General features: G+C 41.1%; 1 protein-coding gene across 2 annotated transcripts in view; it reads left to right on the forward strand.

Moving 5' to 3' along the window:
- plcb4b (phospholipase C, beta 4b) overlaps positions 1-17,690 on the forward strand; it is a 57,000-nt gene extending 39,310 nt beyond the window's left edge. For both annotated transcript variants that reach the window (XM_084560184.1, XM_084560185.1), the window contains 30 exons: positions 265-365; positions 851-908; positions 1,903-2,011; positions 2,507-2,717; positions 2,823-2,916; positions 3,120-3,199; positions 3,316-3,400; positions 3,497-3,587; positions 3,685-3,780; positions 3,936-4,084; positions 4,432-4,531; positions 4,655-4,795; positions 4,958-5,042; positions 5,711-5,835; positions 6,897-6,948; positions 7,477-7,579; positions 7,724-7,888; positions 9,182-9,386; positions 10,020-10,108; positions 10,577-10,733; positions 10,825-10,874; positions 11,192-11,257; positions 11,837-11,952; positions 12,872-12,947; positions 13,044-13,219; positions 13,372-13,473; positions 13,573-13,630; positions 13,916-14,002; positions 14,532-14,568; positions 15,180-17,690. In XM_084560184.1, coding sequence (XP_084416310.1) covers positions 265-365; positions 851-908; positions 1,903-2,011; positions 2,507-2,717; positions 2,823-2,916; positions 3,120-3,199; positions 3,316-3,400; positions 3,497-3,587; positions 3,685-3,780; positions 3,936-4,084; positions 4,432-4,531; positions 4,655-4,795; positions 4,958-5,042; positions 5,711-5,835; positions 6,897-6,948; positions 7,477-7,579; positions 7,724-7,888; positions 9,182-9,386; positions 10,020-10,108; positions 10,577-10,733; positions 10,825-10,874; positions 11,192-11,257; positions 11,837-11,952; positions 12,872-12,947; positions 13,044-13,219; positions 13,372-13,473; positions 13,573-13,630; positions 13,916-14,002; positions 14,532-14,568; positions 15,180-15,256 — 3,141 coding nt within the window. In that variant the 3' untranslated portion in view covers positions 15,257-17,690. The remainder of the gene's footprint in view (positions 1-264; positions 366-850; positions 909-1,902; positions 2,012-2,506; positions 2,718-2,822; positions 2,917-3,119; positions 3,200-3,315; positions 3,401-3,496; positions 3,588-3,684; positions 3,781-3,935; positions 4,085-4,431; positions 4,532-4,654; positions 4,796-4,957; positions 5,043-5,710; positions 5,836-6,896; positions 6,949-7,476; positions 7,580-7,723; positions 7,889-9,181; positions 9,387-10,019; positions 10,109-10,576; positions 10,734-10,824; positions 10,875-11,191; positions 11,258-11,836; positions 11,953-12,871; positions 12,948-13,043; positions 13,220-13,371; positions 13,474-13,572; positions 13,631-13,915; positions 14,003-14,531; positions 14,569-15,179) is intronic.
- Positions 17,691-18,377: the final 687 nt, after the last annotated feature.

Here is an 18,377-nt window from a genome sequence, read left to right on the forward strand (position 1 = left end):
TATTCAAAACCGCTGTTTGGAAATCCTACACGTAACCGAGAATGTGTCCATCTTTACATACAGTGAACAACTCAGACTAAGACACATATGCCGAGTGCATCCGTATGATTCTCCTAAAACCCTATTAAATTAAGAATATTGTCATAAATTGAATAATAGTGGAACATTAGCGTGCATGTAAACATGCAGTCAGATGCAATAATCCAATTTGCTACTGTAAAAGAAAACTATAAGTAAAAGCCTGTCTTATTTTGTCATCCACAGAACGATGAGATTGAACATTCAGACTTCACTTTCGACATTTTCTACGCACTCACACAGAAGATCTGCCCTCGCACAGACATAGAGGAACTCTTCAAGAAAATGTAAGTTTCCTTTTTTAAACCTGCCTGCTCTCTTGCTTTGTAATTGCTTACTGATTTAGTGCTCCAGAAAGAAAAACAGAACATAATACATCCTTCAGATAAATAACATAACCTCCGAACTATATTGTACTTGTGTTTTCTCATGCCTAAATAGAGCAATGATATCCACTGTTAAAACATTCCCAGAGTGTGAGCCGCTGCATCTTGTTGGATGTAATCAGGACAAATGTTTCTGCGCCTGCTGCACTAACTATGTCTGGACAGCCTAACCTGCTTCCACAGTTCAACATTAATTATATTCAACCTAATGACAACATTTTAAAACAGACGGATGATTAACATGGTATTACTAAAAGTGTTAAAAGTATGAGCCCTTGTACAGACTGCTTCCTAATTTAACTGACTGACTGTGTGAATGACTGTGAGGGTGTCTATTTTAAGAAACATAACATTTTGTTTTGTTTTTCTAATTAATTCCTTTGCAGCAATGGGAACAAAACTGATTATTTAACTGTAGACCAGTTAGTCAGCTTTCTGAATGAAGTAAGCTCTTTATCATTCATTAACTTCTGTGTATTTGGCTTGCGTGCTCCCCTCCCCAACTTTTACTCCCATCCTGCTCTGGGTAGAAGTTGCCCTCCAGCCCTGACTGCAGGTTACACCACTCTCATTAAAACTCCATTAATGAGACGGATAAGATGCTTAACTTTCAGTCGGCCTGCAAGGGCAACTTCAACCATCCCAATTCTGCATGCTCGCCCTCATCCCATTCCCCATGTTCTCCCTACCGTGGCTTGCCTCCCCGTGTCTGATTGGTGTTGCCATAGCAACGGGAGGGTAGAGGTTTCCGTCCTGTTGCTTCCTGCTTGGTACATCTCGCTTCCTCCTGTGTGTCTTTGTTGTACGGCCCTGCTCTTGTGTGTGGCTGACTACCTGCTTAGTCCTGCTACTGTGCAGTCACGTGTGTGCCGCTTCGTGCTCTGGACTCGCCAATCAGATTAATTCCCACCTGGCTTTGTGAGTGGGCAGTGACACTGTAACGATGTTTTGATGCTGTTGTTTTGTTAAAGCTGTCTTGAACCCCTCCAACACACATAACGTCCTTTGCTTTTAAGCCACATTTAGACACTGCACGAGTTCTTTTTGTAAATTTACAGTAGACTGAAACATACCTATAGCACTATATAATACATACCACTATATAATCCAGCAGTAATTAAGCTATTTAAAACCAGAGAATAACTGACTTTTAAAGACATAGTAGGAATAAAATGGCAATTTTTAAAATGAATGCTTTTAGAACCTTTTATGTATTTGTAAATATAATATATTTTGGTAATCATGATAGACGCCATTCACATAATCCTCCTGCTAGCAGGTAACAAATGATAAAAGTGTAGAAACATATTGCTGTAACTTTACTCCCATCCCGTGTGTGAGTGCAAGAAGTGTTTGTACTAGAACCGGTTTTTGTTTGGACAGAACTGTGTACAGTACGTGTGTGTGTGTGTGACACTATTTGCATGTTGCTTCACAGAACCAGCGTGACCCAAGGTTAAATGAGATTCTGTTTCCGTTCTACGACCCAAAGAGAGCCATGCAGATTATCGACAAATACGAGAGAGATGAAGATCTGAAAAAGAAAGGTAAAGAAGAGGTTTGAAGGGAAACAGGCACAGGAGAGATATTTTAAGCTGTGCTGCCATCTGCCTGTGTCAACCTGCCACTGCAAGGTATCAGACCAAACTGCTGGCAAGGTTTTCTCCTGAAATAGGTATTCATGGTTATTTTCCCTGTTCTCATTATCTTGACAAGTTTACAAAGCGCTGTACCAGACAAAGTACACACTCAGGAGGCCACAACAGTCAATGCAGGCCAAAGCAGGACAAAGCCACACAGAGATCTGCCAGCAAGTGATTTTCAGATATGTACTGTCGGAAAGCCTTCATATTATGTTCATGTACAGCTTTATTAACTGTTAATTATTGTATTAGTAGGTGATAAAATTAGTACATATAGAACTGAATCCATTAAATGGAGCAGTCCAATTATTAGGCAACCTGAGAACTGATGGAGTTTATTTTTTAAGTTAGATAACGTCATTGTCTTTAAGTTCCACCCCCCTTGTCCTTCTTTTCCAGGGCACATGTCCAGTGATGGGTTCTGCCGGTACCTAATGTCAGACGAAAATGCCCCTGTGTTCCTGGACCGTCTGGAGCTGTACCAAGACATGGACCAGCCGCTGGCCCACTATTTCATCAGCTCCTCCCACAACACCTACCTGACAGGCCGACAGTTTGGAGGGAAGTCTTCGGTAGAGATGTACCGCCAAGTCCTGCTGTCTGGATGCAGGTACACAAATGCTTCATCATCTGTTGAGATCTGTCTGTACATCTGTGGATGCCAACATTCACGGTTTTGGACACTCCAGTGAGGTTTCTGTGTGCTTTCCATCAGATGTGTGGAGCTGGACTGCTGGGATGGGAAAGGAGAGGACCAGGAACCCATCATTACTCATGGCAAAGCCATGTGCACAGATATCCTGTTCAAGGTGAATGCACACAGCAGTCCACAACAGGCTGCTCTCGTCACTGCAACAGTTGCAGGAGCCTTTCTCTATCGGTCTCAATTTTATTTCATAATGTTCACCTGCCCCCTTGTGTTGAGGCTGTGGTATTGCATCTATCAGCTCTTGCTCACGTTTCACATTTTTATCTTCCATCCTGTTTTTTTGTCTCCTTTCTTTCACCACAGGATGTCATCCAAGCTATCAAGGAGACTGCATTTGTCACATCAGACTACCCTGTTATTTTGTCCTTTGAAAATCATTGCAGGTATATCTTCAGTCAGTAAAAAGCTTAATGCACAATTATTTTTCTTGTGCGATGATGTGCAGAAATGTGATGTGCATATCCAGTACGTAAACACAATGCATTCTGTGTATCACTAGTAAACCACAGCAGTACAAGATGGCCAAGTACTGTGAGGAGACCTTTGGCGACTTCCTCCTCAAACAGCCTCTGGAGAACTACCCGGTGAATCCTCTCTTTCAGTAGCAGAGTGACTCTCAGCGTTTATTACAATTTGATGAAAGCCATAAATATTTAATGTAATTATATTCTCATGTGCAGATTGAAGCTGGACGTCCATTACCTTCTCCAACTGACCTGAAAAGGAAAATCCTCATCAAAAACAAACGTTTGAAACCGGAAGTTGAACAGAGTATGTACATAGCTGAGCCTGTACATTTCTTTTATGTATGCATCTATGAGGGGAAACCATTTTGTGTTAAACATGTGTATGTGTGTGTGCAACACAGAGCAGCTTGAAGCCTTTAAGAAACACATGGAAGCAGGAGAGACCAACACCCCTGCCATCATTATGGGGGAGGAAAATGAAGACGAGACAGAGAACGGTCAGCTGCCTGAAACTCTATATTTTTTTTATATGTAATATGTGAGTGTATCAGCACTCTTAGATCTGAGATGCCTGAGTTTATGCTGACAAGTACAAAACATGGCAAAAATGTTAAACAGTCCTTTTGTCTGTTTTCTGTGTATATGTGTACAGGAGAAAAAGAGGCTGAGGAGAAGGATTTAAATTCAGAGGCACCCAGCAGTCTGTCAGAAGCAACCAGTGAGAAAGAAGCCAACAGTGTTTCCCAGAGTAACGCTGTCAGCTCAAGGAAAGAAGAGGAACGTAGCAACAGCATCAAGAAGGTGGGCTGGCACTTTGAAGATTCCTAAAATATGTCTTGTCCCCCGTCCTTCTGTAGGACTTTGAAGAATTGCCTTAATGTTTGGGTCCTTTAATGTAAAATAGCTGAAAAAGTGGACAGTAATGTGGAGGTCAGTGGTATGGTAGGAGCATAGCATCTTCACCTTCAGCTATACAAACAAAAACCTCCTGTTTTTAAGTGACACGGAAATATAAAGACGAATGGAAAACGTTCAAGTTAAAATGTCAAAGAATATTTTTCAGCAGGGATAAAAGGCTGAAGCTGGCTGGGATCAAACCAGTCCATTCTAACCACTCAACCACTGGCTCACGTTATCTATGTGTCCAGGTACCTGATGATGAAGTGACAGAGATGTCTGAAGCTACTGAAGCAACAGATGCCACAGATATCTCCGAAGCATCTGACCAAGACAACAACAAGAAGGCAAGTACACACCTGCCTACTCTCACTTCTTAGTAAATAAGAAAAGTCAGCTGAGCAGTGATGCATAAGACTAATCTACATGTGCTTATAACACATCTGTGTAAATGTACCTGTGCTGTGCAGGGAGGAGAGGTGGCAGAAGACCTTGAAGAAGCTCTGATAGCTCAGTACACCTACGTGGGAGCCACCACTAACATCCACCCGTATCTCTCTGCCATGGTCAACTATGCACAGCCTGTCAAGTTCCAAAGCTTTGATGTGGCAGAGGGTGAGCCTCGAGTTCCTCCTCATTTAGTTTTATCTCTCAGCTGAGTAGTTTAATTCAGATGTTAGTTGTATCGTGTGTGTTGCTCTGTATAAAAGACACAAAAGACACTGTCACAATGAAGAGTACTGCTTTAATTGACTTCTTTTCACTCCTGTCTTCCAGAGAGGAATATCCACCATAACATGTCATCTTTCAATGAGTCAGTTGGCCTGGGTTACCTGAAGACTAATGCCATCGAGTTTGTCAAGTATCCTTTGAGCTGTTGTGAATTTATAGTCAGTTGCATCGGCTTTAAGTAAAACTTTTAAATTCAGACCACAGTAAGGAAAGTGTAGCTTGTTTTTTAGAAAATCTTAATTACCACCCTGTCTCAGCTAATCCAGAGAAACGTATACTGGATACTGTCCTATTTACTGGAGACTTAACAAGTTGTTTTCATTTACAAGGAAAACACTCTGGATGTTTTGTCAGGCCCATCATTAATGAGAGTTCATCTGTTCCACATAGAGCACATCTACACTGTGTTAGAGCACAGCTGCAATATGTAGTTTCTATAAAATCTGAGTTATACAGTTATACCATAGCAGATTGAGGTCATTTAAATGAGAGCTGAATGACAGGTCAGTGCTGATGTTTTCCGCCATGTTTGTTTCCGCTCTGCTCTCGGAAAAGAACTGGAGGCCTCTAGAGCCTCGTGTGCTTTTGGACTCTGTAGCTTGGCTTGACATTCACATACACTTTGCCTATCTCTCTCTAGTGGGACTGCTTGACCCAAGCTGTTCACACTAAAAATAGTCCGCCAGCCTGTTTGATACACACAAGCACTCAAATGCGCACACACACACACAAACACACATGTGCTGGAACACACATGCTCTCCCTCTTTTTTTCAAATTTTCCTGAGCGTCAGCACAGCTACAACAAGCGTCAGATGAGCCGTATCTACCCCAAAGGGGGTCGGGTGGACTCCAGTAATTACATGCCTCAGATCTTCTGGAACGCAGGCTGCCAGATGGTCTCGCTCAACTTCCAGACCCCAGGTACCACAGCATGCAACATGGGACCTCTGACCTCACACACACACACCCAGCATCTCCACATACTGTATATACATATATATTACAAACACACATGCATCTCACTGCAAGCCCCAAGTTTACCATCTGATCAAAGACAGAACCTCCGATCTCATTAAGTCACTTCATTCAGTAAATATTTTCTGCATGTGCTGTGTGGCTGAACATGGACCTACTAATCAGCACCACCATGTACCTGCACACATCCAGATATACACATGACAAGAACAACAATAAGAAAGGCATTTTTATTTGACAATGATCAAGTCTGGACAGCAGTGTGTGTTTTAAGGGTCAGCACATTTAATCACTTACTGTCAGTGTTTAGCGGTGCTGATAGCATGGCTTTTGTGGGGTTTTGAATATATGAACTGAATCCTGAAACTCCATTACACTGCGGGTGAGTGGAACGTTAAATTATTGACAGCAACAATTTCCCAGCAAATATTCAGTCGTAGAAAGGAAGTTCTATATGTCTTGAGTGAATTATCTAATTGTACAAATGTATCAGGCTTGATTTGGACGAACTTTCCATTTAGAAGATGTGCAGAGGTCTAATTGTTTATTGATTTTATTTATGAAGCTCCCACCCAGCCTGTTGAGAATGTTTGTTTAGTTCATTTTCAGCATCAGACTTATGCACTCATTTTCAAACTGTCGCTGCCACACACGTACGCACACACACAGTGAGTGATGCCTGTTGTAAAACAGCTGCTGCCCTATGTCCAGAGGCGAGAGGGGCTGGTCCATATGGTCTGCTGTGTGTGGGACATGTGCACAGCTGGAGGCAGCGAGTAAAGGTGGAGCTTCTGTGGGATACGTGGTTTGAAGGGAGGAAGACGAGAGATGTTAGGGAGAATGAAAAACATATCTTGCTTTCAGACAAGAAAGAAATCAACAAAACATCAACCCATTACGTGTAAATTGTTGTGAGTGCTAACTGCTTTGTTTTTATGCGATGTTAATTGTAAAACCTGTGTTGCAGTTACTAACTACCTCTTATTCTCACTGTTTCTGTCTCTCAGATCTGGCCATGCAGTTGAACCAGGGAAAGTTTGAGTACAACGGCTCCTGCGGGTGAGAAGAGCTTCTCACTCCTGTCCTTAGCTCATTCTCACCCCTCCCTTCTCCGCCCCTCTCTGAAGCTAATCAATTATAGCTTGTCACATCTCATTAGTGGTTGCCAGAAGCGACTGTAGCTACTATCTGCCCTAAGAGCCAATGAGTGCTTTGGAGAGGGTGGCTCCTCACCACTCGTCTCTCTCTGCAGTCATCTGTCTCTTCCTCCCTCCATCGTTGTCTCCGTCCCTCAGCTCTAATACAGTCCCTGAGGGCAGAGATTTTACTGCTAATGCGGGAAATATCATGTGAGGAGAGATCAGGGCTTTTGGAGACGACCATCATTACTAATGTTGCTCTGATGGCCTTCCTGTCTAGCACACACACAGAAAGTACCTTCTTATGCTGCATCTCAGTAGAAAAATTACTAGAAAAATGTAAAACAAAATCTGAAATGATATTACAAAACATGATCGTTCCATCATCTGGTCTAGCTGTGTGAGCATTTTAATCATATTCATCATTTCCTGTGCATGTGTGATTCAGGTACCTACTGAAGCCTGACTTTATGCGGCGGTCAGACAGGATGTTTGACCCTTTCTCAGAGACACCAGTGGATGGCGTCATCGCTGCTACCTGCAGTGTACAGGTTAGATCATGTAACACTTCACCCTTCTGGGAAAACTGTTCAAATCCATCAAACACAAGCAGCCTAACATGATTTTAGCATGAAGCTCATCCATTATGGTGAATACGATGCCCTGTTTACACAAGGGTCTCCTCTTCATTTAAGGTGTTCTCAGGACAGTTTCTCTCTGACAAGAAAATTGGCACCTATGTTGAGGTAGACATGTACGGGCTGCCGACCGACACCATTCGGAAGGAGTTCCGCACACGCATGGTGATGAACAATGGACTGAACCCTGCATACAACGAGGAGCCCTTCGTTTTCAGAAAGGTAGTGAGAAGATTCACATTCTGCATTGCAATAGTCTGAGGAACCAGATGGAAAAAAAAGTGAGGATTTGGGTTGAAAGAAAGATCTCAGTGAAAATAGGAGCTAATCGTCCTTGAGAAAAGACAAAACATAAGGTAGCAGTAGTAGCAAGAGGGTTTTTTTTTAATCTAGAGGCCAACAAAGAATACACTAACTGCTGGTGATTTGGAATACGCTCTAAATAAATCAAGAAAATCGAACGAGAACAGGCAATCTACAATCAGTTGTGTTTTGGAAAAGAAGAAAGGAACCAGAGAAAGGACAAACAAAAAAAAAAAACAAAGTGGAGGAGAAAAATAAAGGAAGAATGAAAGAGATTGGAGAGAGAAACGTGTAATAGTGCTGCTCTCAGCAGAATAAGAAGTCTCTCAGCCATGACTGTGACTCCAGCTTCCTAACACACACCATCAATCACAGCCTGCCGCAGTGCTGCTCTGCTCACACACACGCACGCATAAGCTTACACGGTGCTATCTAAGAGGGGCATCATGAGCAGAGCTGCTGGCAAGACTTACACGCAAATGCCCTCAAATACTGCCACACTTACTGCATGCATACATACCACTATCAAGATGACTCAGAGCGAACAATAGACATCAGCAGAACTCACACACGGCACATCAGCACACGCTGCGCTGCTACCCATTCATCTCCAGTGAGTATTCTTCAGTCTTATCTCTTACCTTCCCCTTCGTCTTTATATTAATCTCCTCCTCTCTCTGTTCACTTATCTCCACACGCACGGCCAGTTAAGATTCTCACTGCTTCTCCAAAGGGAGTGCACACATAAGCGCATCTACAAGTTACACATACATACATATATACACAAGATATACTCCACTCCCTGGATGCGCACTAGCTGCGGAGATGGCCTTGTCAGTGGTCAGATATGCTGTGTGTTGCTCTGCTATCATACCTTTTCCTCTATCACACAGTGACTGTCCCCTGATAATGTCCCCTGCAGTTTCATCCTTGACCTTCCCCTTCAATGATGCTGTTTCTACTTTAGCTAAAAAAGAAGCCATTTTGCTGCAATGTCTTACTGATAGTTTACCTTTTTTTCATACCAGAATAAATTAAGTAGACTTCCCACAATTTCCCAGGACTGAAGACTAACTTCTGTGACTTTTCTTTCCTGTCCTTCGGTCCCCACACTTTTTGGCCTCCTTTGTCCCTCACTTCAACTTTTTTTTCTGATAAATTCTGGTACCTTCTCCCTGTCTCCTCCCTTTTCACTTCATCCCTCCCTTGTAGGTGATCTTACCGGATCTGGCAGTGTTGCGCATTGGAGTCTACGACGACAACAACAAGCTGATTGGGCAGCGCCTCCTGCCTTTAGACGGCCTACAGGCTGGCTACCGTCATATCTCTCTGAGGAACGAAGGCAACAAACCCCTGTCGTTGCCCACCATCTTCTGCCAAATCATCCTCAAGACCTACGTGCCCGACGGCTTTGGAGGTGAGGGGAGCAGAAACGCACACACACACAGCTTTATATTTACTGCCGAATGTTCTGTAATGTCTAGAAAAGAGAATAACAGGTTTATTTTTTACTGACATGCTTAATTTTACTGCTCTCAGATTATTTATTTCTGATAATAAAGTGGCTTCTGTAGCCTCGAGGCAGAGGAGAGGAAAAAAGAAAGCAACTCTCTCCCGCTCACTTGTTTTCTGCCTTGGTTTAACATTGACTGTAATGGCATGGTGCAAATGATGATGACAGTGAATCTGCAGTTATAGACAGTTTAAAACCAGCACAAGAATACAAATGAGCAGGACAATTGGAGTTGCCATTAAATAAAGCCAAGGGGCCTACGCTGAGGAACCATTACTGTAACCATTAGCTTTCTTCTGGAAGATCTGTTGGCCCAAAATCACTTCCCCAGCAGACACATAGCTCTGTAGGGAGAGCTAGTCCGTCCTTTAGTAACACTTATTTAAGCAAGAAGGGGAGTCAGATGGAGATGTTTCATACAAAGTTGGAACTGAATGATACGTTTTAGTGTTGACTTCTCCACTGTAGCTTTAAATTCAACCCACTGGGCTTATTGCTTTTTCCTTTAATGTACGACTCAATCTTGTGATGTTACAGCGATCGTGGATGCTCTATCGGACCCAAAGAAGTTTTTGACCATAGCAGAAAAGAGGGCTGACCAGATGAAGGCACTGGGCATTGACACGGTATGGATGACAAACACTCTGTATTACAATAGTAGATCGATAAACAGTGCTGGATTACAGGTCAGTCAGTGGTTATATTTACGTGGACAATATTTCTTCAACCCAAGCGATCTCTGATCAGAATTATCACTGACTGTTTATTTGGATGCTAAATAAAATTAAAATTATTAAAACTATAACATTTTTGACACACACACACACACAGTCAGTCATTCAGTTACGGCCATTTTCCTCCAACTTTTTCAACATCCAATTGGTATGTACACACTCATTGAAACATTCAGTTTAATTGTATTGGCCCAGTCTGTTCTCATTGAGGTGGTTACATTAAGCATTTGTGTTTTGAATGAGCTGTTGTTCTGATTATTAATGAAATACTGCTGTAAATGTCGTAGTGTTAACTCTGTATGCATAGAAAGCTTCTTTCATACAATAAAACAAATTAAATCCATTCTCTCTCTGTTGTAGAATGACATAGCAGATGTTCCTAGTGGAAGCTCAAAAAACGACAAAAAGGGAAAGGGGAAAGGAGACACAGTGAAAGCCAGTGTGACGCCACAAGCCAGTTCAGACATGGCCCAGACCTCCAACTCTGCTCAAAATAACACAACAGAGACTAAGAAGGGTATTTACAGAATTCAATAAAAAAATGTTATGCATGCTGTACATACACTATGTTAACGCAGCTGAATGTCTTTTTTTTGCTGATGTTTTAGATAATGCACTTGTGCCTAATGTCAGCATTGAAGACTTAAAACAAATGAAGGTTGGTATTTTAACTCCTGACTCTCCATTAGCAAGGCAGTCTGTATTTCAGTCTGTAAAGATGGATGTGGAAGGATTAGCAAGTAGCCCACAGTGATTGTCAGGGTTTCATGCTTGGACTAAAAAGTACCAACTACTCTGTGTCACTACTTGTCTCACGATGCCTAACTTACATTGAGTTAATTGAAGTAACTACTGTACTATATGTATGCAGAAAACACCTCTAGCCAGCTCTTTTCTGGATAGTCTGGATATATTCAAGTCCTCTTGTCAAAATGACTGTACAAGATATCTAAACATGTACCTTTCCCTCTGCAGACCTACCTTAAACTGATTAAAAAGCAACAGAAGGAGCTCAACACTTTAAAGAAAAAACACTCAAAGGTGGGTGCGAGCTTGTCTGTTGGTAATGCAAAGAGGCTGCTGCTTATGCTCGACAGTCAATGATGCTCAGAGGGACAGAAACAGAGCGAGGGAGGGCGGTTGCACCTTTCATCTTCAACAGACCACTACTTCATCATTATATACGCATGCACACACACTCACACAGAAACACATCTGTCTGTTGCAAACACACATAGATGCAGCCACTGAATCCATGTTTGAAAGAAATTAGACTTGCTAAAGTTCCTTTTCCTTTGACCAGAGATCACCATAGAGACAACGGTGGGTGCTGGCTCATTCATAGAGGTTAATTAATTATCACAGCATTAAGTCCTATTGTGCTGCACATGTATATTAATACCATCCAGACCCATCTGTTGACTGAATAAAAATGGCTGCTGGCTCATTACTCAGTGTAGACAAATCATCATATGAATGTATTTGAATTACACAGTTGTGTATTGCTGTTGCCTGTTTCACTAATTTCAAAATTAGTTTTAGGTTTTAAAGATTGGCTTTAAAATTGCAGTTGTACAGTATCAATAAATACTTAAATAATACATGTTTTTTTTCTAATAGGATCAAAATGTAATGCAGAAAGCCCACTGCACCCAGGTGGATAAGATGGTGTCGCAGCACGACAAGGAGAAGACAACCGTGGAGAAACTACTAGAGAAAGCCATTAAGAAACGAGGGTAAGTGGAAATAAAAGGAAAACCAAACATGTTAAAGTCACTAACTTTTACACCTTCAAAGAGGATACACTTTTTTTTTGAGTTGCATTATACTGCAACTGCATTATAGAAGTTCTTTATTTCTGACGCAGTGTTAGGTCTGTATTTGCATTTGGGTTTTGCCCTTAGACTTTTCCATGTAAAAGACTCCAGCATGGTTCTGTGTTAATACTTTGTTACTTTATTGGTGCTATGCAGTGGCCTGGTGTAGCCAGACTCATATTCTCAAAATTCTCAGAATATGAGTCTGGTAACACGTCATTTTGATTCTATTATGGGGCGATTTTCAACCAATACAGAGAAAAAAAATACCCGTTTTGTTGATAACAAATTCAGATCCACGGCACTCAGATGATGTGAATGACTATGCTGCTGTCCATCACAACATATAGCCCAGCCCAAATGATTTGGCAGATGTTTGCCAGAGCGTAGTCACTTCTTAATGGAGCGACTCTAGATCTTTATCGTATATGCCCCAGACAGGAAGTTGGGCTTCCGGCTACTTACACGGAGCTTTCCATGGAAAAGACTAGAGAAAGGATTTCTTTCCAGTGGAGTGAAATCAAAATTTAATATGTAGACAAAGTCTGTGCCTCTCTCGTTTGTAAACTCTCCTCTGGATGTTTCCTTTCTGGTTCAAGACAGCCTTTCCACCAATTAGCATTTGATTCACTGCACACAAGCATGTCTCTGTAGCCTCTTCATTGGTTGAATTCTCATAATCCTTCACTGTGTGTAGACCGACAGCTACTCAGAAAGACACCAAAGCAGAGCCATAAGTCAACCTTAAGACATTCCTCTTAAAAATACTTTTTTTTCTTATGACATGAAAGCACATTGCAGACATTGGCTTTGACCGTCACATTTGATTTCCTTACAGGGAAAACAACTGCCAAGAGCTGAAAAAAGAGACAGAGGATAAAATCCAAACACTAATCGCTGATCATAAAGCCAAGGTAACACAAAAGGAACATGGTTTTCTCTTATGTTATAGCTGTGAGGATGACTATGAATAACTGACCAAGGTGTGAATGTATGCTGTGTGTCTGCAGGTAAAGGACATCACAGCACAGCACACTAAAGAGTGGTCAGAGCTGATCAGCAGTCACAGCAGCGAGGAACAGGAGATGAAGGACAGCCATGTCACCCAGCAGTGTGAACACCTCAAGAAGCTGCTGACCTCTGTCCAGGAGCAGCAGACCATGCAGCTCAAACTCATACATGAACGGTGAGAGGCCAATCCTACACCCACTACTGGAGGGGCAGAAATACAGATTTGTACTACTAAACTGGAGCCTTGGTTGGCATAATGCTGCTTGAGAATCATGTGTTGCTGTTGTTGGAAGTGTCCTTCATGTGGCTGCTTGTTCTACAATTTAGGCAGAGCAAAGAGATGCGTGCCAACCAGGCCAAAATGTCCATGGAAAACAGTAAAGCCATCAGCCAGGACAAGACTATCAAAAACAAGGCTGAGAGAGAGAGGTAAGTCCCATGTATATGATGTGATTATTCAGTAGTTGAGTTGGCTGTTAAATGTTTAATTATTGTTGACTAATGTGATTGTCTTGTACCTTTCATAAGGAGAGTGCGGGAGTTAAACAGCAGCAACACCAAAAAGTTCCTGGATGAGAGGAAGAGGGTAGGTTTTACAATTCATTTGTATTACTCAGATAAAAAATATACAAAGCATTCTCATTTTTTGCCTATACATGCACTATTGGCATGCAGATGTTTTGAATGCTGATGATGGTAGTTGAATTTTACAGAAATTTCTTGTCTAACCAAACATAATCTTCTTTGTATTGATTTAGTTTTGCATTTTTGACAGCAGTGGTCCAGAGAGTAATATCAGTATCATAGAAGTTAGCAATTATGTCTAGTATTAGACACTAACTGGATAGTGTTTGTCTTGGTATGTCCGCAGTTGGCCATGAAGCATCAGAAGGAGATGGAACAGCTGGAGAAAAACCAGAGAGAACAGTTGGAGAAACTGGAGAAGTTCAATGAGCAGGTATTCCACTAAATATGAACTTCAGAGTCAGATACACTGCAGCTTTTAGAGGAAAATAACAGGGTCATGGTTCTCCGTCTGAACTGCTAAAATGTTTAACATTTAAGCATTTATTAGACCCACTTCCTGCACAACTGACAGCATCCCATCTTACTCTACTTTGTCAGTGTGATTGATGAAACTAGGCTGGGGAATAGTGCAGTTCTCTGAATGATTCCATCTTTAGATAATGACTGCAGTTTGTATCACTTGGTGATGTAAACTGTAATTAGTTTTTGCAGGACATCTCAAGGGACTCTGAAGAATAAATACAAAGTTCATATTTGAATTCATATCAGTTCCTTTCTTCTTATAGTTGCATAGCTCTGCACATTTAAAGCCTACAAGTCAAATAGTAAAGGTTTGTCTGTGAACACCACGTGTCCCCATCTTTGCATTTTACTTTACCATCTGTCATAGTACCTGTACATGTCTTACATGTATGTACATTTTCATTAGTTTTTAATATGATTTGCTTCTTCCGGCACAGCTTTTGAAATCACACCATGCAAACAAACAGGTTCAAGGTAGGCATCTCCATCTCCCTCTACATCTGGTACCACCTTTCTGTCAGTGCATCACTCATGTTTTCGTCCATGTCTTTGACCTCTTAGTCATGTTTTCATCACCTCAGTTTTCTGCTGACTGGTCTACTGCTTAGTTTACCACTATAATGAGCATTTAAAGTGACTCATCACTGAATAAAGCAAGCAAATGTTACGCTGTCTTTTTACACCATTACAGTTTGAAGAAGAAAGTAATTGTTTCCACTGTATTGTTTCATTTCCACTCCCACATTCTCAGCCTGCAGCTCTGGTTTCAGGAGTGCCAACTAGCAGCTTGAGTCATTTATCAGCATGACTCACCAGCTATTACTAAGCAAAAACAGCCAGCTCCAAACCTGCCCCACTGTGCTTTCACTCCAACTCATTGGCTTTCATAGTATGTAGTAGTATATGATATTTTGTGGCAACTATCACTCTGAGCGTGTGGTTGATATTACCTGCTTAAGTATTCAATTCACTAGAGAATTAGACACAGATGTTGTCTCTTCGTAATAAAGCATTCAAACTTCATGTACATTTAGCATGAGTTTCAGTTGTGCTTGTGAGTTTGACTCTCTTCCATCTCCTCGAAGGCCAAGGACATGCAGCAGATGGTGAAGTTGGAGGAGGAGATGGACCGCAGACCTGCCACGGTGGTGTGAGCGACTGAGACCGAGACACAAACGCATACACTTACACTCGTATACACAGAAACACTCCACCACAGGACGCCCTGTACAATCCAGAGAAGAGCCCCTGCCTACATCTCTGTCTGTCTCACTATTATTCATGTTATGTTCACTCACAAATGCAAAGTAGCGTAGCTCTCCTCACTCCTTTCCTCCTTGCGTTCTCTGCACCTTTATCCCACCCACCCACTAACTTGATACCACTGAGCCATTGGTGCTTGTCACTGTTTGACAGGGGGCTTAACCACTTAAAGAGACAGGAAATTACCTCAGAGATGAAGCAACACGGAGTCAAACGCATCCCCTCCTCCACTGTACGTAGATCTAAACTGTCACTTTCAATGTTCTCTGCATTTTATGGGCAACAAAAGCTGCAGCTATTGGTGGATCCAAGCACACATACACACGTTCAGATAAAGAGATTTGTTCCCTTTTTGACTTTTTATTTAAAACAGTACCCAGTTAATCACTCAGTGTGTAAGAGGGGAGAAGAGTATGTATAAGATTTAGTGTTGTCTCAGCACAAATGAATAAACTTTGTGAAATACACTGTACGCTACACACCAGTCCTGTCCTGAGCACTTTGTATGTGATAGGCCGTCAAAAAAACGTGGAAAATGTAGCGGTGCACTACTGTAGAATTTCTGTTTTTCAGTAAGAATGTATTTTAAAAATATATAAAATCACTGTATGAAAGAGTGGCAAAACACCCTTTTTTGATTGTCCCAACAATGTTACAGTCAGTCAGAATACTATAAAGGGATCACAAGGACGTTGACTTTGATTGTTACAGCCAACGTCTCAGTTAAATTTAGTTTTAATTACGAGGAGAAAAAAACCCCCAAGAGACGGTGTATTCACTGTTTCCTCTGAAGATTACACACTTGGTTTGTAATAGATTATTATCAGTTTCCATGATTCAGGATTCAAACTGCAAAACTATCAAGACTTCCAAATTGAAACTCCAAATTATGTGGACTATGCAAAAAAGATAGGTTTAAGGTTCTCAACTTTGCTGTAATAGTAACTAAAAAAATACGTGAAAATATTACAGTTAAATTTTTTTTTTGTACTGTGACAACCAGAGGCAATAACATTTAGTAGGTACCTACGTGAAAATCTGATCAACTGGACATCTACTAGTAAGTCAAAGTGAGATTTAAATGTATTCGGCATTGAGAGGTCATACACTTAAAACTCTTGAGAGCCAAATCTGTACTAAACTTTTTTTAATTGACAGAAGCTGAACCCATCTCTTCAGTAATACACTCATTAAGGCACTGTTGAAGTTAAGTGCTCCCTTAATAGGTTCTTGACTGCACCTTAGCAACCTCAGCTTGTAATCCTGCCTGTTCAGTTTTGGTCAGAGAGGGGAGATCAGACTGAATAATTACAGCAGATCTCTAACAAAAGAATTCTGAGACATGGCTTCTGCACGGTATACACACCAAGGATTTCACAGAACACTCATGTCACTATGTGTCCCTCTAAATGTTACAGGCCTTCAGATGGTTTGAAGAAGCATTGTCAGTGCTGGACAAAATCCAGCGTGGATGATGACAAAGATTGACCAAAAAGTCATATTAATGAAGTCAAAAACATGGGGATAAAAGCACCTGTTGGTATTTTGGCCTTTTTAAAAATACTTCTTTTCTGTTTTTGTTTTCTGCTGTATTACATGTAAAGGGTAGACGGGGTGTTCTTGTATATACTGAAATGTATGTAGTTTACTTTTTGACCAGTTGTGTTCTGTCATCAAGGGCTTGGGGATAGAGAGGGTCTTGTTGGATTTTGGGGAAAGATATTTATCAACCACTGGGGTTTTTCTTGTTTATTCATTGCTTTTCTGTTCTCCAGTCTGCCCTTACTGCACCACACAACACAATATAAAGATCTCACCACATATCTAGTGCAGAGATAAATGAGTAAAAGTGCTTTTAAATTTATTCCATTGCTTTAAAATGTGCCACTCAGTGTCTGTTAGGACGTTTAAATTATTTTATGAATGATAAAATGCCAAATTAAGGGGTTATTTATATGAAGGTATATATAAATAAATGAATATATATTATATATATTAGATAACGTGTAGTTTAAGATTATTCTGTTAGAGGCTTTTTTGCACTAGTTGAATGTTTCTGTTGTGTGATTACATGTATTGGCTCTTGGGTTTGTCAGAAAAAGCAGATTATTTTTGCAGAGCAACATCACTGATTTCATTTCCTCGGTTTCTACTGTATCTCCTCTTTGTTTTCTATTTGAATTGTAGCTTGTCAACAGACATTCTGTGCGTGTTTTTGTATTTATATTGTACTGTTGGACTTATAGCAATGAAAATACTGTTGTTATCCAGCTCCTTTAATACTGTTTTATAGTATGTGTATCAATAAATCCAGGTGTAAAACGGGAAATGATTATGTGGCTCATTTGTGTTTCTTCCAACATCATTATCTTATTTCTCAGACTGTGGTTGACTTGTGGCTGAGCTTTGTTAAATTAGGGGAAATCATGGCATGACATTTTCAATTAAAAAAAGGGTGAGATTTCATTAGTTGGGATACTGAAATGTCAACTAGGTATTTAAAAAAGTGCTTGCATTGTTTTGTACTTTAACAGTAATGTCTTTGGAAATGTTCCATATCTTCTGAGATTTGATCCCTGGGGCCTAAGTATGATTTATTGTAAACAAGGAGAACACACACACACACACACCCCACGCACTTATTTTCCAAACAATGGCCACTGCTGTCTCATCACATTCAACAAGTGCGGGATGAATTCATATTCCAGATCCCCCCTTGGACACAGGCAGCTCTTTGTTGTTATTATAAGCAAAGCAGCCGATTTCCATTAGAAAGGTGAACAAAGCGCCGTAATTTAGTTTGCGTTGCCCGGCAACACTGTAGTTCCCCTTACAGTATAAAACAAGGATGTAGGGTTTGTTCGCCAGCACTTGTTCCGAGGGTTTTCAAACCTGCTCCAGCTAACAGAGAAAGATGAGTATTCTAGGATAAATTCATGAGCCATTTCAGAGACATGCTCAAACCTCCAGGGAAGTCTAACGGTCGAACAGGCACCAGGATCCTCCTGGAGGCGATGTCC

The sequence above is a fragment of the Chelon labrosus genome, assembly GCF_963514085.1.
Source record: "Chelon labrosus genome assembly, chromosome: 14".
Taxonomy (NCBI): Eukaryota; Metazoa; Chordata; class Actinopteri; order Mugiliformes; family Mugilidae; genus Chelon; species Chelon labrosus.